Source organism: Saccopteryx leptura, chromosome 1, assembly GCF_036850995.1.
Source record: "Saccopteryx leptura isolate mSacLep1 chromosome 1, mSacLep1_pri_phased_curated, whole genome shotgun sequence".
NCBI classification, from domain to species: domain Eukaryota; kingdom Metazoa; phylum Chordata; class Mammalia; order Chiroptera; family Emballonuridae; genus Saccopteryx; species Saccopteryx leptura.
The window spans coordinates 382,588,555-382,611,639 of record NC_089503.1 but is presented as its reverse complement, the minus strand read 5'-3'; the positions used below and the strand labels follow the sequence as shown (position 1 = coordinate 382,611,639).

The following is a 23,085-nucleotide window of genomic DNA, read 5'->3' as shown; positions in this document are numbered from 1 at the left end:
GTGCGCTCAGCCGGCACTAGAGCAGCGCCACTGAAGTAAGTCCTGCTTTGTGGGTGGGTCCCTGCTCAGCAGATTCTCCATGGTGATTAGCACAGTCACACAGCTAATCGGCTTGGGGGTTGTTGGGCAGATAAAATATATTATGCTCACTTTGTTAAGATGGCGCTGCCCATGTGGAGGCCGTCACCCAGGTGATATTAATGTGTGTTGGGGGCAGGCTGTGGGCAGGCAGAATCCTTGTAGCCTGGGGCTTGGTTTTGGGACTAAGCCTTTCCTACCCTTTTTGATGTGGAGTGGTACAATCCCATCATGCCTCAGATATGACTTTGTATTAGAGACTTTCCTATTTTGTATATTGGATTAAAGGTTTTGACTTCTACACTATAAAATGGGGGCAGAACAGGAGCTTGCTCTCTTGGTTCCTGAGATTAATATTAGAGGAGAGAGCAGAAAGGAGAGCAGAGAAAGGCCACGTGGAGGAGGCCAGGAGAAGCAGCCAAGATGGTGGAGTGTTGAGTGAGAAGCCAGTTTGTGCAGGGATAAGGAAGGAGATGGGGAACAGAGGTGAATAAGGCTGGTGTTGGGCAGATAAAGTATATTATGCTCACTTTGTTAAAGATGACGCTGCCCATGAGGAGGCCGTTGCCCAGGTGATGTTAATGTGTGTTGGGGGTGGGCTAAAGGCAGGGAGAATCCTTGTAGCCTGGGGCTTAGTTTTGGGATTAAGCCTTTCCCACCCTTTTTGATATGGGGCGGTACAATCCAATCATGCCTCAGAGAAGTGACTTTGTATTAGAGACTTCCCTATTTTGTATATTGGATTAAAGGTTGTGAAGCTACAGTATAAAATGGGGACGGAGCGGGAGCTTGCTCTCTTGGTTCCTGGGATGATTAGCATGAGAGAGCAGAGGGAGCAGAGCAGAGAGCAGAAAGAGGCCATGTGGCCAGGAGAAGCAGCCAAGATGGCGGAGTGCTGAGTGAGATGCCAGTTTGTGCAGAGTTTGTATCTGGGATAAGGAAGGAGATGGGGAACTGAGGAGAATAAGGCTGGTGAGCTAGAAACCTTTGATTCTAGGAAACTCGGATAAGTCAGTAGCTTTGTGAGCACTGAATGTGAGTGGGTTTTGGAGCCCAGTGTGTGTTTTTACTTGCCCACCGAGTGCAAGCTAGGATTAAAGATAATGGCCCATTAGTTTTTGGCTCCGTTGTTTCTTTACCGACTGTCCGAATCCAATGCAAACCTGCATGGGCCAGGCGGCTGTGATGGTGACCCTGGCTACTGGCTTTACAGGGGTAAATCCCTCTCATTGATGTGGCAGTAGCAACAGGAGGCTCAACTACTACAGGAGGGTGTACCCGGCCCCACCAGGGGTGCACCTGACTGCCCAGCTCAGCTGAATGGGGAGGCTGTACCACTGGACCCTACAGGACACCTCCTACATTAGATTCCTCTACCAAAGCTGGAAGATCTGGCAGCCCTACTGAATACATAGAAACAAACACAGGGAAATCGACAAAGTGAGGAGACAAAGAAACATGTCCCAAATGAAAGAACAGAACAAAACTCTAGAAAAACTGAGCAAAATGGAGATAAGCCATCCACCAAATTCAGAGTTCAAAACACTGGTTATAAGGATGCTCACTGGACTTAGGGGAAGAGTAGATGAACTTGGAGAGAACTTCAGCAGCATAAAAAAGGACCACTCAGAAATGAAGGATACACTAACTGAAATGAAGAATAACTTACAGGGACTCAGAAGTAAAGTACACGAAGCCAAGAATCAAAACAGCACTTTGGAATAATAAGGAAGTGTTGGGCAGATAAAATATATATTATGCTCACTTTGTTAAAAATGGCGCTGCCCACGTGGAGGTCGTCACCCAGGTGATATTAATGTGTGTTGGGGGTGGGCTGTGGGCAGGCAGAATCCTTGTAGCCTGGGGCTTGGTTTTTGGATTAAGCCTTTCCCACCCTTTTTGATGTGGGGTGGTACAATCCCATCATGCCCCAGATAAGTGACTTTGTATTAGAGCAGGGGTCCCCAAACTACGGCCCGCGGGCCACATGCGGCCCCCTGAGGCCATTTATCCGCCCCCACTGCACTTCGGAAGGGGCACCTCTTTCATTGGTGGTCAATGAAAGGAGCACATTGACTATCTCATTAGCCAAAAGCAGGCCCATAGTTCCCATTGAAATACTGGTCAGTTTCTTGATTTAAATTTACTTGTTTTTTATTTTAAATATTGTATTTGTTGCTCAGCGGTAGAGCGTCGGCCTAGCGTTCGGAGGACCCGGGTTCGATTCCCGGCCAGGGCACACAGGAGAAGCGCCCATTTGCTTCTCCACCCCTCCGCCGCGCTTTCCTTTCCTCACTGTCTCTCTCTTCCCCTCCCGCAGCCAAGGCTCCATTGGAGCAAAGATGGCCCGGGCGCTGGGGATGGCTCTGTGGCCTCTGCCCCAGGCGCTAGAGTGGCTCTGGTCGCAACATGGCGACGCCCAGGATGGGCAGAGCATCGCCCCCTGGTGGGCAGAGCGTCGCCCCATGGTGGGTGTGCCGGGTGTATCCCGGTCGGGCGCATGCGGGAGTCTGTCTGACTGTCTCTCCCCGTTTCCAGCTTCAGAAAAATGAAAAAAAAAAAAATTGTATTTGTTCCCGTTTTGTTTTTTTACTTTAAAATAAGATATGTGCAGTGTGCATAGGGATTTGTTCATAGTTTTTTTTATAGTCCGGCCCTCCAACGGTCTGAGGGACAGTGAACTGACCCCCTGTGTAAAAAGTTTGGGGACCCCTGGTATTAGAGACTTACCTATTTTGTATATTGGATTAAAGGTTTTGATTTCTACGCTATAAAATGGGGGCAGAACAGGAGCTTGCTCTCTTGGTTCCTGAGATTATCTTTTTTTGTTTTTTGTTTTTTGTACTTTTCTGAAGCTGGAAACGGGGAAACAGACAGACACCCGCACGCGCCTGACCGGGATCCACCCGGCACGCCCACCAGGGGGTGATGCTCTGCCCATCCGGGGCGTAGTCGCGACCAGAGCCACTCTAGCGCCTGAGGCAGAGGCCACAGAGCCATCCCCAGCGCCCAGGCCATCTTTGCTCCAATGGAGCCTAGGCTGTGGGAGGGGAAGAGAGAGACCGAGAGGAAGGAGAGGGGGAGGGGTGGAGAAGCAGATGGGCGTTTCTCCTGTGTGCCCTGGCCGGGAATCGAACCCGGGACTCCTGCACACCAGGCCGACGCTCAACCACTGAGCCAACCGGCCAGGGCCTGAGATTATCATTAGAGGAGCAGAGCAGAGCAGAGAGCAGAGAAAGGCCACGTGGAGGAGGCCAGGAGAAGCAGCCAAGATGGCGGAGTGTTGAGAGAGAAGCCAGTTAGTGCAGAGTTTGTGCAGGGAGAAGGAAGGAGATGGGGAACAGAAGTGAATAAGTCTGGTGAGCTAGAAACCCTTGATTCTAGGAAACTCGGATAAGTCAGTAGCTTTGTGAGCACTGAATGTGAGTGAGTTTTGGAGCCCAGTGTGTGTTTTTAACTTGTCTGCCAGGTGCAAGCTAGGATTAAAGCTAATGGCCCATCAGTTTTTGGCTCCGTTGTTTCTTTACTGGCTGTCCGAATCCAATGCGAACCTGCATGGGCCAGGCAGCTGTGATGGTGGCCCTGGCTACTGGCTTTACATTTGGCGTAGTCTGTGGCAGGATTCCATACAGATCGGCAAGGAGCCGCCACCACCTTTGAGTGGTGGAGTAGAGGACTGGCTGCTGTTATGGTTCCCCATGGCTGTCCTTTTGGGGACCATAGGCTGGCTGACTTTTACAGCCATGAGTGAGGAAACCAAGAGATCTGTGGAAGAGGCTGCCCGGGACCTGCAAACCGAGCAGTGGAAGGAGCTGCAGCAAACATGGGAGAAACAGATGTTGACCTGGAGCTGGAGGAAGCGCTGGAGGAGGAGGCCGACCAGGTTTGCGAGATTCACCTGGAAATGGAGCAGCTGCTGGAGGAGGAATCACAGGTTTGTGAGTTGCAGATTGCTCTGGATATTGTGGAGAGCCAGCAGCGGCAGGAGGCCGGGGCTGAGGCCGGGGCTGAGGCTGAGGCAAGGTCTGTGGAGCAGAAGGCTGCGGCAGCCCGGGGCTCGAGACTGGCCACGGGAGCTGGTGTTTTCAGTTCCTCTTTGGAGGATAAGGAGAATCGGGCTGGAGTTGCAATCCGCAGTCTCCATAAGATGAGAGCCCAGCTGGTAGGTCTGTGATTTTGGGACATAGGGCTGGACATGCTCTCAGGAGCAGAGATGGAAATGCTGACTGCCATTGCCATGTGCCCCTCTTTGGGACAGTGTAAGACCTGCCAGGATGGCAGGGATGAGGGGGGTGGCTGAGGCCTCATGTGCCTGGACTGATTTCCTGGACTACGACCTGAGTGGGCACTGGCTCCTTTGTTGGATGGACTTACGGATTTTGGACAATGTGAAATACCCTGATGGGGGTGGGGGACGGCTTTGCTGGAAGCACTCCCCTGTCCCGGGAAGCTTTTCCCATAGGCCGAGGACATCTTGTGCTTTGGGCAAAGTGCTCAGAGACTGGTGAAGTGCACCTTTGTGATTATTGAAACTGTATGATTTGTGCTGTTGTAATTTGTGTAATGTGCCTAATTTCCTTGCACAGGGATGCCGGTGATGTAGATTGTGGGTAGTAAAGTGAGCATAGGGGTGGATTGTTGGGCAGATAAAATATATTATGCTCACTTTGTTAAAGATGACGCTGCCCACAAGGAGGCCGTCACCCAGGTGATATTAATGTGTGTTGGGGGCAGGCTGTGGGCAGGCAGAATCCTTGTAGCCTGGGGCTTGGTTTTGGGATTAATCCTTTCCCACCCGTTTTTGATGTGGGGTGGTACAATCCCATCATGCCCCAGATAAGTGACTTTGTATTAGAGACTTCCCTATTTTGTATATTGTATTAAAGATTTTGAATCTATACTATAAAATGGGGGCAGAATGAGAGCTTGCGCTCTTGGTTCCTGAGATTATCATTAGAGGAGAGAGCAGAGAGAGGCCACGTGGAGGAGGCCAGGAGAAGCAGCCAAGATGGCGGAGTGTTGAGAGAGAAGCCAGTTCGTGCAGAGTTTGTGCAGAGAGAAGGAAGGAGATGGGGAACAGAGGTGAATAAGTGGTGAGCTAGGAACCTTTGATTCTAGGAAACTCGGATAAGTCAGTAGCTTTGTGAGCACTGAATGTGAGTGGGTTTTGGAGCCCAGTGTGTGTTTTTACTTGCCCGCCGAGTGAAAGCTAGGATTTAAGATGATGGTCCATCAGTTATTGGCTCCATTGTTTCTTTACCGACTGTCTGAATCCAATGCGAACCTGCATGGGCCAGGCTGCTGTGATGGTGGCCTTGGCCACTGGCTTAACAGGAAGCAAAAAACAACCAATCAGAATGCTAAAAAGAATAGAGAATTTAAAAAATGAGGATAGTGTAGTGAACTGTGGGACTTCATTGTACTAACATCTGCATCGTGGGGGAAGGGGAAGGGGTATACCAGAAGGAGAAGAGAGAGAGCAAGAAATTGAACACCTATTTGAAAAAAATGACAGAAAATTTCTCTAACCTGCAGAGGCCCAAACAAGATGAACCCAGAGAGGCCCACACTAAGACACAGCATAATAAAAATGCCAAAGGTTAAAGACAATCTTTTTTTTTTTTAAGATTTATTTTTATTTATTTATTTAGCGAGGAGAGGGAGAGACAGAGAGAGAGAAGGTGGGGAGGAGCTGGAAGCATCAACTCCCATATGTGCCTTGACCAGGCAAGCCCAGGGTTTCAAACTGGCAACCTCAGCATTTCCAGGTCGACGCTTTATCCACTGCGCCACCACAGGTCAGGCAAGAATCTTTTTTTATTATTGATTTTTGAGGAGAGGGGGAGAGAGAAACATCAATTTGTTGTTCCACTTATTTATGCATTCATTGGTTGATTCTTTTATGTGCCCTGACTGGGAATCAAACCGACAACCTTGATGTATTGGGACAATGCTTTAACCAACTAAGCTATCCAGCCAGGGCCAAAGAGAGAATCTTAAAATCATCAAGAGAAGACCATTAGTTACCTACAAGGGAGCTCCTATAAGAATATCAGCAGATTTCTCTGCCTGACCTGTGGTGGCGCAGTGGATGAGGCCTCAGTCTGGAATGCTGAGGTCACTGTTTGAAACCTGGGCTTCCCTGGTCAAGACACATGAGAAGCAACTACGAGTTGATGCTTCTCGTTCCTCAGCCCCCCTTTCTCTCTCCTCTCTCTCTAAAATGAATAAATAATATCTTTAAAAAAAAAGACTGTCAGTTGATTTCTCAACAGAAACTTTGCACGCCAGAGGGGTTGGCAAGAAATATTGAACGTGATGAAAAGCGAGGACCCACAACCAAGATTACTCTACCCAGCAAAGCTATCATTTAGAATCAAAGGACAGATAAAGAGCTTCCCAGACAAGAAAGAGTTAAAGGAGTTCATCACCACCAAACCTGTATTACATGAAATGTTAAAGGTTTTTCTTTAAGAATAATAAGAAAAGATTAAAAATATGAACAATAAAATGGCAATATAATAAATATTTATTAAAAAGTGAATCTAAAAAATAAGAAAGCAGAACAGTCTTTTTTTTTAATTTATTTTTTATTTATTCATTTTAGTGAGGAAGGAGGGAGAGAGAGAGAGAGGAGCAGAAAGCATCAATTCCCATATATGCCTTGACCAGACAAGCGCAGGGTTTTGAACCGGCAGCCTCAGTGTTCCCAGGTCGATGCTTTATCCACTGCGCCACCAGAGGTCAGACAAAACAAACAGTCTTATGGGTACAAAGAACAGCATATTGATGGTGCCAGATGGGGGGGTGAGGTGGGGAGATTAACAGAACAGCCATGGGGATGTAAAGTACAGCATAGGGAATACAGTCAGGAATATTCTAGTAACTATGTATAGTATCAAATGGGTCCAGGATTTATTGGGGTGATCACTTAGTAAGTGACGGAATGTCTAATCACTGGAATGTACACCCGAAACTAATATAATACTGTATGTTGTCGTAATTGAAAATTAAATGAATTTAAAAAATTGTAAAGGCCATGACAAGGGATACAGACGGCTATCCAGTTGGGAGAGGTGTGTAGGCAGGCGACACGGGAGGGGCGTGGAACTCGCACGCCCTGTGGGCGCACTGCTCCTCCAGCACCTCCGTGGGTCCAGCCCAGGAGTTCCTGGAACCTGTCTTATTTTTGGTTTTAATGGAGGCTTCATTACAGAAGCATGATTGATGAAATCATTGGCCATTGGTGATCAGTTCAGCCTCCAGACCCTCTCCTCTTCAGAGATCAAAGGGCGGGACTTAAAAGTTCTAGCCAGCATCCTTAGGTGACCTGGGGACAGTCCCAGAGTCACCTTATTAGCATAACAAAAGACACCTTGCTCTCTGTCACTGCTTAGGAAATTCTTTTAATTTTATTTATTTATTCATTTTAGAGAGGATGGGGGGAGATAGAGAGAGAGAGAGAGAAAGGGGAGGAGCAGGAAGCATCAACTCCCATATGTGCCTTGACCAGGCAAGCCAGGGTTTTGAACCGGCAACCTCAGTGTTTCCAGGTTTACGCTTTATCCACTGCGCCACCACAGGTCAGGCTGCTTAGGAAATTCTAAAGGTTTCAGAAGCTCTGTGCTAGAAATGGGGATGGAGTCCAAATACATGCTTTTATTATAATTTGCAGTTTCACAGGTGTGCTGCAGGCCTGCCCAGCAGCCTCGTGTTTTCATGCATAGAACTGGTGGGTGTAAGTCTTTGGAGAAGGTACCCTCCTGCACTGGGATTCAGTTGAGTTGGCACTGGGCTGAAGGAGAAGCTGTGTAAATGCTAAGTCAGTTGGGTCAGCACTCTTGGCAAACCCTGTGTGAAAAGAAATTGCCACTGAAAAGGGGACCTTAGAGATGATGTATCTGGGGACAGATGGATGTGAGGCCCGGAGATAGAAACTGACTTGCTCGATGCCTTCTACTAGCTGACTGGTTGAGCGAATCAGCCCGGGCTCAGATTCAGCTGAGTCCCTCTGCTGTGCCCTGCTGTCAAGTACCAGTAGAGGACACGCAGTTTGCAGTGCTGTTTGCATGATTTTAACAAAATTAATTATGCATATTTAAGACATAGCTGCAAAGTTTGAAAAGCCCCTGCAATAACATATCAAAACACCTTAGAGAAAGATGCTTTCTCTAAGAGAAGAGCTGGCTTGCTGAGTGACGGGGTTATGATATTTTAAAGCTGAGTTGTCTGCGGCTTCTTTCCCTAATTATGTGCAATATGATGTCTCCCACTTGTGGGACAGCGGATTTTGAGAGGTTGGGAAGCCACTAGCTGACTGATGTTAGTGCTCCTTGAACACCAACCCCAGGGACACGGGGCAGCCTGTGGCGGCAGCAGATCGCTGTCCTGTCTGGTGTCTGGTGTCCTCCCTCTCTTCTGGGGCTGTATCTAGAGACCCCTCTCTCAGGCCTCAGACAAGGGAAGTAGAGGAAAGGTAAGTGCCTGGTTCTTCCAAGTCTTTTCTGGTTTAAATTTCTTAGCTTTGATTCAGTTTGTGAAGTAACTGAGTTTGGAGAGAAGCTATGACTGAGTTGTTCTGATGGAGCAACTATTCTTACAAGTCAGCCCTTCCCCTCCCCTTTTTGCTTATTTTTTTTCTGAACAACTGCTCCTTTCTGGCATGATGCCTTAGCAACCTCCTCCTCTTTTTTTTTTTTTTTTTTTCCATTTTTCTGAAGCTGGAAACAGGGAGAGACAGTCAGACAGACTCCCGCATGCGCCCTACCGGGATCCACCCAGCATGCCCACCAGGGGGCGACGCTCTGCCGCCGCCCCCCCCCCCCCCCCCCGGGCATCGCTATGTCGCGACCAGAGCCAGTCTAGCGCCTGGGGCAGAGGCTAAGGAGCCATCCCTAGCGCCCGGGCCATCTTTGCTCCAATGGAGCCTTGGCTGCGGGAGGGGAAGAGAGAGACAGAGAGGAAGGAGAGGGGGAAGGGTGGAGAAGCAGATGGGCGCTTCCCCTGTGTGCCCTGGCCGGGAATCGAACCCGGGACTTCTGCACGCCAGGCCGACGCTCTACCACCGAGCCAACCGGCCAGGGCCAGCAACCTCCTCCTCTTGATGAAAGGTTTGTATTTCAGGTGCAGGAGATCATTGTTATGGTCATATCTGAAGTCATTTGCCAAGTCTTTTCAAGATGGTGAGACTCAGGCATTGCTATTTGTTGAAAACATTTCCCTGTGATTTCACTGTATAGTCAGGGTTGAGAATCACTTAAGCTATGTAAATCACCTGGAAAACTCAAAGAAAACATTGCCCTTTTTTTAGAAGACTGAAGATAGTGAGGCAGACTCCCACATGTGCCCTAACTCAGATCCACCCAGCACCTCTGCCTTGGGCTGATGCTTGAATCAACCAAACTATTTTAAGTGTCTGAGGCCAAGGTTCAGACCACCTGAGCTATCCTCAGCACTTGGGGCCAATGCTCAAATCATTCCGGGAAAAGAAGAGAGAGAGAGGGGAGAGGAGGGGAAGAGAAGCAGATGGTCTTTTCTCTTGTGTGCCCTGAAGGGGAATTGAACCCGGGATGTCCATATGCCAGGCCAGTGCTCTATCTACTGAACCAGCCGGCCAGGGCCAAAAACATTGCCTTTTGACTTTGGGCTTCCACTGTCTTCAACAACCAATTATCAACTCAGGACAGAGATTGAGCGTCAGGTAAAGTAATTATTGTATAAGGGGGTTTGTGCTCCCACCTTTTCCCCATTGATGGTGAAGAGACATCAGGCACGCTTTTTTGGTTATCACTTGGCTGCTGCTGCCGACATTGTTCAAACTGGTTATTTTTGAAAATCAGCATCGAGAAAGGCTTGAACAGAGGTTGATTTATTTAAACCATTGTATTTGAGATCGTATCCTGGCAGTACTTGATTGTTCTTATATAGGCATGGTATTTTCATCCTTTTTTTTATAGTCACCTTGTGATCAGACCTGACTCAGGGCTGTGGCCTAAATTATAGCACTAGGTGTCACCAGGAAGTGATGCATGGGTAAACAGAAGGACCCCAGGGTAAAATGTGGTGGGGAGAGGCTGGGAGCTGCTTTTCCAGGCCTGAAGGGCTCTGGAGGAGGCAAATTAATGCAGGGGTCCTAGTGGAGGGCTGCAGTGTGTCTTGAAAGTTTGCTCAGCTTTTTAGGAATTCCGTTCTCTCAGGTCTTGGGCTGCTTCTGTAACCTTTCTTTTTTCTTCTCTTTTCTTTTTTTCTTTCACCTTATCTTTGCCTTGGAGATTTTTCTTAAATGTCTCCAGGCGTCCCCAAACTACGGCCTGCGGGCCACATGCGGCCCCCTGAGGCCATTTATCCGGCCCCCCGCCGCACTTCTGGAAGGGGCATCTCTTTCATTGGTGGTCAGTGAGAGGAGCACTGTATGTGGTGGCCCTCCCAACGGTCTGAGGGACAGTGAACTGGCTCCCTGTGTAAAAAGTTTGGGGACCCCTGTATACCTTGGCATTAGATGACATATTACTTCTGTGTCATAGTACTTTTCCCCAAACCTTCTTCCTCTGTCTGTATAATCTGTTCTGATATTAATCTTCTCCTGACTCCTACCTCCTCCTTTGTCATTTTCGCACGTGTTAGCAGAGCTGGGCACTCCTCATAGTTTCTCAGGCTGAAGAGGAATGGTGGAAAGGTTGGGAGAGGGGTAGCCAGGTGCGGCCAAAGGTTGAAGCCGGCCCTTTGGTGTATATCTATCAATATATGCCATCTGCTCAGCTTTCTCTCCCTCTCCCCACTCCATCCAAATGATATAAAACCAGAAACAAGGACCTAATACCACCCAAACCAGAGCCGACATCCAGTCTCTACTCCCGTTCATCCTCTGTGCATTGTGGTCAAGCCCCCACTCAGCATATTTGGGTTGACCAGTAATTTTTGTAGCTGAAAGTAGGTAGCTATAGTAACCAACATAAACATAAATCTATGTACCGATTCAGCTGTGAGTTTCATCTCTGGCCTGTCCCCTGAAGTTAAAGTCCTTGATATTGGCATTTGAAATGTGCGCTTGTTTCTTGAAGCTCTACATTCTGCATTGGCTTCATGTGTTGTAGAACCCGTCACCCCAAGTTAGCATTCCTTAGCTAACCCCACTTCGCATGCTACTCCACTGGGTTAGTAGGCTGTGCTGTGGAACCCCACATCTGCACGTCCGGGCTCTTGTGATTTGCTTTCCACAGTCAGCTGCTAAAAGGCGTTTCCCTGTCTTCCAATTTTGCATTCCGTGTATTTGCCTTGTGAGATGCTGAGCGTAGAACTGAAGCGATTGTTGATAAATCAAGCCAGAATGTAATCATGGTAGCAAGCACTTACATGACACTAACCATGTGCCAGGCACTTCCCTAAGTATATTACATATGTTAGTTACCTCACCAAATTCGCACAGACACTGAGAGAGAGAGACTGTTAGTATTACTCAGCTGTTAGACGAAGCCAGATTACAAACTCGGGCAATCTGACTCCAGGGTCCATGCTCTTAACTCCTAAACTCTTTGTTAAAACCATAAAGTAAATATTTATCAAGCATTTATTATATGTGAATCACTGTGCTATTTCTCATTTATTCCTCACAGGAACCATATGAAGCAGATACCGTGTTATCCCTATTTTATAGACAAAACTGTGGAGGGGCGGGGTTAAGTAAGTTGCCGAAGACCATGCACATAACAAGCCCAAGTGATCTGAGCCCAGAGCCCCAGGTCTCAGCCACTGGGCCTCGTTGCCCCAGGGACCTCTGGTGCTATTATCGTAGTTCCCCAAGTATAAGACGCACCTTAATTTGGGGGCCTGAAATTTGAAAAAAAAAAATGTATTACATAAAGTTATTGATCTTAAGTTTTATTCATCATAAAATTCATACAACTCCTCTTCACTGTCAAAACTCCCATCCATTAGCTTGTTCTCTGTGTCTGATGACGAATCACTGTCTTCGACAATGAACGAAAAAGTGGGAAATGCAAGTAATGAAAATCTACAGTCACTGTATGAGACGCTCCCAGTTTATAGATGCCAAATTTTTCAGGAAAAGGTACATCTTATTCATGGGGGAATACGGTAACTAGGTCCGATCCCACGTGCAGCTTGGCCCCAGGACAGGTATTGGTACTCTTCGTTTGGAAGCGCTGTGCTCACTGACCAGTGTGGTCAGGGCGCGACTGGAGACGGTGCTCGCAGGGCTTTGCTGGTCACGCCTGCCTCCTGAGCCCCACCACTGGGTGCTGCTCGCTGTGCCAGCAGTCACGTTCTCAGTGCTGGGCCATTGCCTCGGTTTAGGTCAATAGCAGCTGTTAGATTTGCGTTTCTTTTAGTGCTGCTGCATTTATCTGAGTAATGTATCCGCCAGTAATAAGATGATTCCTGCCTGTTACATGGGCAATTCTCGAGGAATGAATGTGAAATATAGGTAAAAAGCCAAGGGCTGTAGAAGAATGCTGTTTCTAAGGATGGTGGTTCTATGAACCTTTCTTTTCTACTTGTTTTCAAGGGTTTTCCTTCTGAAAAGATGGAAGGTTGTGCAGCAGCAGGGGAGACATTCCATTAAGAGGAGGAAAATCAGGCCCTGGCCGGTTGGCTCAGTGGTAGAGCATCGGCCTGGCGTGCGGGGGACCCGGGTTTGATTCCCGGCCAGGGCACATGGGAGAGGCGCCCATTTGCTTCTCCACCCCCACCCCCTCCCCCTCCTTCCTCTCTGTCTCTCTCTTCCTCTCCCGCAGCCAAGGCTCCATTGGAGCAAAGATGGCCCGGGCGCTGGGGATGGCTCCTTGGCCTCTGCCCCAGGTGCTAGAGTGGCTCTGGTCGCGGCAGAGCGACGCCCCGGAGGGGCAGAGCATCGCCCCCTGGTGGGCAGAGCGTCGCCCCTGGTGGGCGGGCCGGGTGGATCCCGGTCGGGCGCATGCGGGAGTCTGTCTGTCTCTCCCTGTTTCCAGCTTCAGAAAAATACAAAAAAAAAAAAAAGAAAAAAGAAAAATCAGGAAGCTTATTTCGTCTTTCTTTCCCTTTTTCCCAGAGTCTGAACGGCGTTTGGCTGAACAGAGTGCGTCTGCAATCTTTGGAGGTCTATCCTATCCACAAGGGCGACCGCATCCAGCTTGGGGTCCCCCTGGACAATAAGGCGATTGCAGAGTATGAATATGAAGTGACCGAAGACGACTGGGTGAAGTTGTCTCCTCGTCTTGCCCCTACGAGTGAGCGGATGGTGGGAAAAAACAAGGGCTTGAGAACTAAAAGGAAATGTAGTTCGGGTGAATTGGAGGGTCCTGAAGCGGAAGGCCCCTCCCATTTGAAATCCAAAATGAGTAAAGAGTCTTGTGGCCCCAGTCGACCACTGAAGTCCCATGGGAAAGGTGAAGCGGCCAGTCAAGCCTCTGAGCGTTTGGGACCCAAGTCGGAGCCAAGCGAGAGCAGCGCAGGGGCCCGAGCTCGCGCCGGCCCCGCCGGAGTCCTGGTGCCTCACCATAAGAAGCAGAAGGCCTCAAACCCACCGGTGTCTCAGGGCAGCTTAGAGATGTTTAAGTTGACCATGTCGAGGATTCTGAAGCTCAAAACAGAGGTGCAGGAGAAACAGGTAGCAGTTCTGAATAAGAAGCAGCAGCCCCAGAAGGGGGACCTGAAGGTCGTTGTGAAGATGGAGCAGGAGCTGCAGGAGCTGCAGTCCCAGCTGTGCACAGTGCAGGCCCAGCAGCAGGCCCTGGTGGAGCAGCTGGAGAGGACCTTCCAGGGGGAGCAGCAGCGTCTCCAGGTACCCTCCGGGGGAGCAGGCCCTGGGTGAGCCCCTGGCTGGGGCTCTTTCTGGGTCAGGGGCCAAATATGAGTTCCAGGGACAGGAGGTGGAATGGGAACAGAACACTAGGGAAGAGAAGGGGATTGGGTCAAAGGTTAAGGCTTCAGCATGATGTTCATCAGATCAAGAGCTGGAGTTGGGGGTGCCAAGATGGGGTCAGGTGACTGGTGGAGGCAGCACCAGGGTATAACTGATCTCAGGACGTAAAATCAAGGCGTCTCAGAGCTGAGGGAAATTCAGACAGCGGTTGGATGAAGGTCAAGATGCCACAAAACCACAGCACACCCCATTTCAACCAATAGTTGTCCTCAGGAGTTATTTTTCTTTGCGGTGTGGTCAAAGCCAAATCAGCCCAAGGCAAGCCCAGGTCAGCTGGTGACTCTGGCCTTGGTGTACCTGGCAGCTCCTTAGCTCTGTAGGTAACCTACCTACGGAATAGGAGGCTAAAAGGGCAGAAAATGCTTTTCTTTCTGTTCTGAGCAGCCAGCATGGGAGGGGACAGGTACACCATGACTCAGTTGTTGGGTTGAGTGGTAAGCAATCCTCCACAGTGCATTTAGTGGGGGAGACAAAATAACGACTCTCTTACCTGTGTCAGGATAAGGCCACACATGACCCCGTCCCGGGCCGCTGTCTTAGACGACAGGCTCTTGCACTAAGCTTCCAGGCGAGAGCTGGTCCCGGTCCTGGCTCAGAATGTCAGCTCCCGTTTGGCAGAAGCTGCACGCTTTACTCCCGCCTGCTTGCTCAGGGGATACTGAATGTCAGGAACTCCCCCCTGTTGACTTAGAACTAACATGGACCAGTTAGGATGGAGGTGAAGAAGCTTTCTGCTTTTATTTACTTTGTTCAGTGCAAGGAACACCAGCAGTGTTCACTTATTTCTGAACAATTCATAGACTTCATTCTAATCTCTCATCTCCTTGAACTGGCGCTGTTAGCAGAGGCCATGGCTTAAGTAGGTCTTTCTGAAGGGACGCGCTGCTTATGTGTCCCTTCTTGCTTCCCTTATCCAGCCTGGACTAGTTTTCGAAAACCATCGAGGGAGCTTTATCTCTACGTCCTTGCATGCCACCTTTCGTGGAGCAGAACCCTCTAAGGCAGGGGTCCCCAAACTTTTTACACAGGGGGCCAGTTCACTGTCCCTCAGACTGTTGGAGGGCCAGACTATAAAAAAAACTATGAACAAATCTCTGTGCACATTGCACATATCTTATTTTAAAGTAAAAAAAAACCAAAACGGGAACAAATACAATATTTAAAATAAAGAACGAGTAAATTTAAATCAACAAACTGACCAGTATTTCAGTGGGAACTATGCTCCTCTCACTGACCACCAATGAAAGAGGTGCCCCTTCTGGAAGCGCGGTGGGGGCCGGCATAAATGGCCTCAGGGGGCCGCATGCGGCCCGCGGGCCGTAGTTTGGGGACCCCTGCTCTAAGGGCTAGTATGTTCAGGAACAAGAGTTACTGTTAATATTGTGGTGCTCTGGGCATGCTTCAAAGTATAGCTATAAAGTCTTTTTTTCATTCCAAAATCATAAAGAAAGTCAGAAGGCCTAGTTTAAAAAATGTCTTTAGGTATGAGCGGGTCCAGTATACGTAAGTGGCTCCCAGCATCTCATCCTGTTTTTAAAGCTGAATCACCCTCTGCCGTCCAGTGAAGAGAGCTGGCCTACCCAGTTACTTGTTCAGAAGCTCGTTCTGACACTCCCTGCTTCACAGGTGCTTTCTTTTTTGAGCTCCCATGTTGCCTGGTATCATACTTGGGTTGGGGTGGTTATAAATGTATTATGCCCACAGAATCATCATATGAGTCTTAAGTCAATATATTTAGAGAACAGTTTCAAGTTGGCATAGTAAGTGAATGGGTAGATAATTCTTAAAGTAAGGAGGAAAGGTCCCAGATGTTCCTGTGGGAGGTGCCGGACGTGGGGTGCCGAGGAGGGGAAGGCGCCGGATGGAGGGGCCCACGGAGGAGTGGAGCGGAGGCTCGGCCAGGTTGGCCGAGGAGCAGTCTGGGCTGGAAGTCGTTGGCAGGAGAGCCAGAGGGCGCCCAGAACCAGGGAAGGCGTGGAGGAGCCCTGAGCGCCAGCCAGGATTATGTCTGTGGCTCAGAACCTTTTGGTTTACATCCTCTTTGGAGTCTCAGCCTTTGTAGCAAAGGAGACTCGGAGTGTTAGCCCAGAATTTCTCCAGAACAGCCTGAGTGGGGGTGTGAAAGTGGCAGCCTGAGGTGAGCAGCATCTGAGCAGTTAACTCTGCTTAAATCCCTTCCTGCCAGCAGCTTGAAGTGAAATGGGAAATCTTCCACCTGCCTCCTGCCCCCCGCTGTTTCCAGATGCTCCCGCTGGCTGGCTGGTCGGTGTTGCTTGCAGCTGCACTCTGTTGCCTTTGCCCCTCCCTGCAGGAAAATCTGCCATTTTGTTTCTGGCTTTGCAGGGTTTGGAGAAGGAGCGAGAAGAGGACCTGAAGCAGCAGCTGGCCCAGGCTCTGCAGGAGGTAACTCTCTCTGGCCGTCGTGCTGAGATTCTAGTGGCTCTGGCACGGGGCCTCCGCCACTGAGCGCTCGCCTCCACACTGCCTCCAGTCCAGCCAGAGCAGGCGGCAGCTGCTCGCACCTGTCAGGGCAGAGACAGCCTCCCAGACATGCCCGTCTGTCCCGGGACATCTTCCTCGGGACATCTTCCTCCGGGGCTGCCCTGGGGAAGGCGGGTGGAGCCTGTAGCACCTGGGAGGCCCCTGGGGAAGTGCGCGTCAGGCAAGGTGAGGGCCGCAGAGGGGATTGCCAGCTGTGCTCAGCCACCCTCCAGGCCTGCCAGGTCCTGTAAGGCCAGAGGCCGCCCTCGTGGCCATTCACAGGCAGGTTCTGACTGAATTTGGGCAGATGGTAAAGAAACGGCGGAGTCGGAGGATGGTGGGCTATCCTGTTTATTGGTGTCTCGCCAAGACAGGCAAGTCAGAAGAAAAGCCAAGGGAAAAGCAGGAAACCTGCTTTTCTCATAGACGGCAAGGGATCAGGGAGGAGAGAAAAGGAAATCCTCCTGCTCCTCTCCGTGGTGGGCAGAATCTCTCTTCCAGCAAACATTATCAGGACAGTGCCCCCCCAATCAGGAAGGCAACCCTCAACCTCACAGACCACTGTGCCTGGCGCTGCCCCGCCCCGCAAACATATACATCATACTTACAAACTTATTTGACCAATAGGCCCCCATTGCCTCACCTTTCCCGAGTGAAAGCCATCCAGAAACCATTCGAGAATGTTCCAGTTAAGCATGTTAGGTCAGGTCGAGAATGTGCAGTTTAACAGCAAAACAGTGATTTACAGGAAGGTCAGGGCTCACAGGAATAAAAAGCTCCTAAAAGCTAACCTGTAATCTATTTCATTTAACTTGACTACTTTTCTGATTATTTTTATAAAGTTTTTTGCATCTTTAAAGCCTGCTTTGTCTTCTGTCCTTTATATGGTAAAATTGGTAGTTTGATTCAAGTTTAGTTCTATTAGTGGGATGGTTCATATCTCCTTGAAGACAGTGCGCAATTGCATTAGAATTTGTTTGGGATAGTTTATCCCCACATCCATTACTGGTTACTGCGTTACTGCTCCCTTCCTCCGGCCTCTTACTGTGCCAGCAGTCACGTGGTATTAAAACCTTGGGTGGTGCCTGCCCTGATTTCCTTGCGGGGGCACGAACAGCTTTGGAAAGAATTAAGTGAAAATTAGTTCAGTCTTTCTCGGATTTTATTTTATTTTCTAGGGTGGGAGGGTAGATATGTTTCCCATTTAGAGCATTATTAAATTAATATTTAGGTATTTGCCTGACCAGGTGGGGTAGCGTTGGCTAGAGCATCAGCCTGGGATGCTGAAGACCCAGTTTGGAGGTCGCCAGCTTGAGCACAGGCTCACTAGCTTGAGTGTGAGATCACAGACTTGACCCCATGGTTGCTGGCTTGAGCAAGGAGTCCCTCTCTATGCTGGAGCCTCCCAGTCAAGGCACATATGAGAAAGCAAGCAGTGAACAGCTAAGGTGCTGCAACAAAGAATTGATGCCTCTGATCTCTCTCCCTTCTAGCCAGTCTGTCCCTCTCTCTCTGTCTTTCTTACTTTAAAAAAAAAAAATTCAGGTTTTGTTTTGACATTAACTGGCAAAGAGTGAGGTTCTGGCAGCTACTTGGGAATCCCTGAGGGATCACAGACTCCCTGCACCCACCATTCCTCACGCTCTGCTGAGACAGACAGGAAGACAGTCATTTAGCATGAGGTCCTTGGCCAGTCTCCATCACCCTAAAACGGGGTGGTCCAGGTTCTGTAACAACATGCCCGGGGGACACACTGCTCTCTCCGCTGAGAAACATAGCTGTATTTTGATCATCCTCTTGGTCCCTCCAAAGCTACTCTTTTTCATTTACCAGATCATTATAACAACTTTATTTATATAGAGCTCAAAAAACATTTCTGAATACTTTCATATGTGTTATTTTATTGTTAACACTGATGTGAGAGAGGAGCCTGTTTTCCCATTTTATAGATGAGAAAGTTCAGACACACACATCTAATTAGTGGTCAGGGTGAATGAATGCACAGGCGTTCTGATGTATCTGCTTTTCTCAGAAAATCGCACTTTTTTTTTTTTTTTTTTTTTGTATTTTTTTTTTCTGAAGCTGGAAACGGGGAGAGACAGTCAGACAGACTCCCGCATGAGCCCGACCGGGATCCACCCGGCACGCCCACCAGGGGGCGTCACTCTGCCGCGTCTAGAGCCACTCTAGCGCCTGGGGCAGAGGCCAAGGAGCCATCCCCAGCGCCCGGGCCATCTTTGCTCCAATGGAGCCTTGGCTGCGGGAGGGGAAGAGAGAGACAGAGAGGAAGGAGGGGGAGGGTGGAGAAGCAAATGGGCGCTTCTCCTATGTGCCCTGGCCGGGAATCAAACCCGGGTCCCCCGCACGCCAGGCCGACGCTCTACCGCTGAGCCAACCGGCCAGGGCCTTTTTTTTTTTTTTTTTTTTTTGTATTTTTCTGAAGCTGGAAACGGGGAGAGACAGTCAGACAGACTCCCGCATGCGCCCGACCAGGATCCACCCAGCATGCCCACCAGGGGGCAATGCTCTGCCCCTCCGGGGTGTCGCTCTGTTGCGACCAGAGCCACTCTAGCACCTGGGGCAGAGGCCAAGGAGCCATCCCCAGCGCCCGGGCCATCTTTGCTCCAATGGAGCCTTGGCTGCAGGAGGGGAAGAGAGAGACAGAGAGGAAGGAGAGGGGAAGGGGTGGAGAAGCAGATTGGTGCTTCTCCTGTGTGCCCTGGCCGGGAATCGAACCTAGGACTTCTATACTCCAGGCCGACGCTCTACCACTGAGCCAACCGGCCAGGGCCAAATCGCACATTTTAAAAGTTGTTTCTTGAATAATATCTTTTCAGAAATACATTTATTCCACCTTTAAAAAAAAAAAGAATTTGAGGTGAGATTTACAGTATAAGCTATACTTAAGCATGAGGGAGCTCAGAAATTACATTTCATGAAAGTGGAACCTCTTGACATTTGGGTAGGCAGGTAGTCACAAAGCAGAGCTGTGCGCTGGTGGGCGCGCCTGGTACCACCCCCCACCCCCCGGTTTAGGCAGCGCTGCCTCCTGGGCATGGAGTGTGTGACTTGTAGAATAAATAAGTAAAGACTTTTTTTTAAAGATGTTATATATTGATTTGAGAGAGAGAAAGGCGGTGGTGGTGGGAAGCAGGAAGCATCAACTCATAGTAGCTTCTCGTATGTGTCTTGACCAGGCAAGCCTGGAGTTTTTTTTGTTTTGTTTTATTTTTTATTTTTATTTTTACAGAGACAGAGAGTCAGAGAGAGGAACAGACAGGGACAGACAGGAACGGAGAGATGAGAAACATCAATTATTAGTTTTTTGTTGCGACACATTAGTTGTTCATTGATTGCTTTCTCATATGTGCCTTACTGTGAGCCTTCAGCAGACCGAGTAACCCCTTGCTCGAGCCAGAGACCTTGGGTCCAAGCTGATGAGCTTTTGCTCAAACCAGATGAGCCCACACTCAAGCTGGCAACCTCGGCGTCTTGAACCTGGGTCCTCTGCATCCTAGTCCGATGCTCTATCCATTGTGCCACCGCCTGGTCAGGCAAGCCTGGGGTTTTGAACCAGTGAGCTCAGCATTCCAGGTTGAAGCTTCATCTATTGTGCCACCACAGGTCGCGTATAAGGGTCTTACTTTATTTTTTTATTTTTTTGTATTTTTCTGAAGTGAGAAGTGGGGAGGCAGACAGACTGACTCCTGCATGTTCCCAACTAGGATCCACCTGGTATGCCCACCAGGGGGCGATGCTCAGTCCCTCTGGGGCATTACTCCGCTGCAACTGGAGCCATTCTAGTTCCTGAGGTGGACGCCACAGAGCCATCCTCAGCACCCGGCCAACTTTGCTCCAATGGAGCCTTGGCTGCGGGAGGGGAAGAAAGAGAAGAAGGAGAAGGGGAAGGGTGGAGAAGCAGATGGGCACTTCTGTGTGCCCTGGCCGGGAATTAAACCTGGGACTTCCATATGCCAGGCCGACATTCTACTGCTGAGTCAACTGGCCAGGGCTAAGGGTCTTTTTTATTTCAATGAAAATGATTATCTAGTTTCCCTGAATTCCATCCCTCCCTGATTATTTCTTAAAGCCACTCCCAGTGCTAGGTAGACTCAGAGTTAATTATTAGTTCTTGAGCATTGGTTTTTAGAATCACTTGGATGGGTTTTTTTGGTTTTTTTTAGAAATACTAACTTTTGGCTCTGGCCAATGGGCTCAGTAGTAGAGCGTCAGTCTAGCATGTGGACGTCCCGGGTTCAATTCACGGTTAGAGCACACAGGAGAAGCACCCATCTGCTTCACCCCTCCCCTTTTTTTCTCTCTCTCTCTTTTTCCCCTTCCGAAGCCATGGCTTAATTGATTTGAGGCTTTGGCCCTACCCTAGGCGCTGAGGATGGCTTCATAGAGCCTCTGCCCCATGCACTAAAAATAGCTCGGTTGCAAGCATGGCCCCAGATCAGCAGAGCTTTGGCCCCAGATGGGAGTTGCCAGTCAGGGCACTTGCAGGAGTCTATCTCCCCTCCTCTCACTTGGTAGAAGAAGGAAAAGAATTAAAAAAAGAAAAGACTAAACTTGAAAAAAATAATGATTTTTGAGAGAAGGGGGAAGAGAGAAAGAGAGAGAGAAAGGAACATTGATCTGTTCCTGTATGTGCCCTGATTAGGGATCACACCCACAACTGTTATGTTTTGGGACAGTGCTGTAACCAACCAAGCTATCCGGCCAGGGCATTTTTAATTTTTTTTTTTTGATTGATCTTAAAAACAGAGGGAGAGGGAGAGAGAGGCATTCATTTGTTGTTCCACCGAGTTTTGCACTCACTGGTCACTTCCTGTATGTGCCCTGAACCGGGATCAAACCCACAACCTTGGTGTTTTGGGTTGGCACTCTAACCAACTGAGCTAACTGGCCAGGGCCTTGGGTGGCTTTTTAAAAAACTGCACATTCCTGGGCCCCAAGTGAAAACTACAGAGTCAGACTCTCTGGAAGGCGGTTCTTCAGTTGATTTGGATGGCTGTGGAGGTTGGGGTATTTCCAGAAAGATTAATAGATTTTATGGCCTCTCTCCCTATTCACCCCTTTCCCTGAAAAAAAAAAAAAAAAAAAAAAAAAAAAAGCAGAGGTAAGTGAGATGTCCTGGAGGAACAAAGGCATTATTTTACTCCCATGAACCAGCGCCCCAAGGTGGGGGTGACCTGTGTGGCCGAGAGGAAGGCAGCCCCGGTCTCGTCCTGAGTGTGTCTGCTGTGTTTCTGCAGCACCGGACTCTGATGGAAGAGCTAAACCGCAGTAAGAAGGACTTCGAAGCAATCATTCAAGCCAAGAACAAAGAATTGGAGCAGACCAAGGTACTAGAGAGAAGATGAAGGTTAGAATTTGGTTAGTACGTGCAACTCAGCATTTTCAACAGTGCAAGGGTTGCTATGGTGAATGGAGAGACAGTATGGCTGTTCCCAGCCTCAGGGGAAATAAACTGTAAAATTACTCAGGCCGATAGAAGGTTCTGCCTGTGAGACAACATCTGTTTCCTTCCCTTAGAAGCAAAATGCTAGAAATAAGACACTCTCGCCCTCAGTCTAGTCCATTGTCTGTGGTAGCTGCTTCTGCAGCGTGTCCCGCTGACACAGGCCAAGGAGTGGGCTAGTCAACATACAAAATAGTTCATCCTCATGCACATGTAATCACCTCCCACATCAGATCGGCAGAACTCATAAATTAGGGGTCGGCCTGGTAATGGACGGGAGTCATGTCCAGTGAATGTGGGGGCATGGAAGGGCCTTCTCCCCCCAGCCCCGAGGCAGCTCGTCTTTGCTGTAGCCAGTGGTTGCCATCCTGAAATGCAAGTCCCAGTATTGTCAGCTCTTCTGAGTTTTCCGCAGAAGATGGAAATAAATGTTTCCATAAACTAAGCAAGTCTGTTGGCTGGCTCCAGTCCACAGGCCATCAGTTTGCCACTTCTGGCCTGAAATGAACACCAGGGTCTGACTGCTTCCCGGCTGCCCACCTCACTTTCAGACCTGGTGCCCAGAACGGAAAGGAGGGGCTCTCTCTGCAGGTGGTCTGATGTCCTTACCCTCTGATTAAATCACAGAGCCTTCCCTCCAGCCTGCAGGAAACTGCCACATTTTTTTAAACCCAGCAATTTATAAGTTTTCAGGGAACCTGACTCTAGTTAGAAATGGGCCCAGACCTTCCTCACAGCCATGGGCAGTCTGACAGTCTGATTAGAAGAGAAGAAAAAAAATGAATCAACTGTATTCCCGAAATGTCGTTTCCTCTCCCTCAGGGGCTCCTGATGCTTTCTTTTGGGGGAGGGGCTGTGAGGTGCTAACTTAAATACATACCTGCTTCAGGAGAGCGCAGCTGGGATGCTCCGCCCGCAAAGGGGGCCACCAGCAGGCTGGCCTCTGGGGAAGCACAGGGACGTGCCCCGCAGCCTTCCCTCTGCAGGAGCAGGAAGTGGCCAGCGTGGGCTCGGAGAGGCCACCATGCCGCAGCCTCCAGGGAGTACAGGGATTATCCCTATTTTACAGAAGGACAACTAAAAAGAGCACAAGGGACCCCCTATACTAACCTAAGCTTCCTGCGCCGTGGACTGTTCTGTGTCT

At 49.3% G+C, this 23,085-nt stretch overlaps 1 protein-coding gene across 4 annotated transcripts in view; it reads left to right on the top strand.

Annotated features, from left to right (window-relative positions):
* The window catches only part of RNF8 (ring finger protein 8), a 46,367-nt gene that overhangs the window by 10,191 nt on the left and 13,091 nt on the right, over positions 1–23,085 (top strand). For 2 of the 4 annotated variants that reach the window (XM_066359512.1, XM_066359514.1), the window contains exons 3-5: positions 13,124–13,855; positions 16,340–16,399; positions 21,736–21,825. In XM_066359512.1, coding sequence (XP_066215609.1) covers positions 13,124–13,855; positions 16,340–16,399; positions 21,736–21,825 — 882 coding nt within the window. The remainder of the gene's footprint in view (positions 1–13,123; positions 13,856–16,339; positions 16,400–21,735; positions 21,826–23,085) is intronic. The other 2 variants (XM_066359513.1, XM_066359515.1) reach the window with 2 other exon arrangements.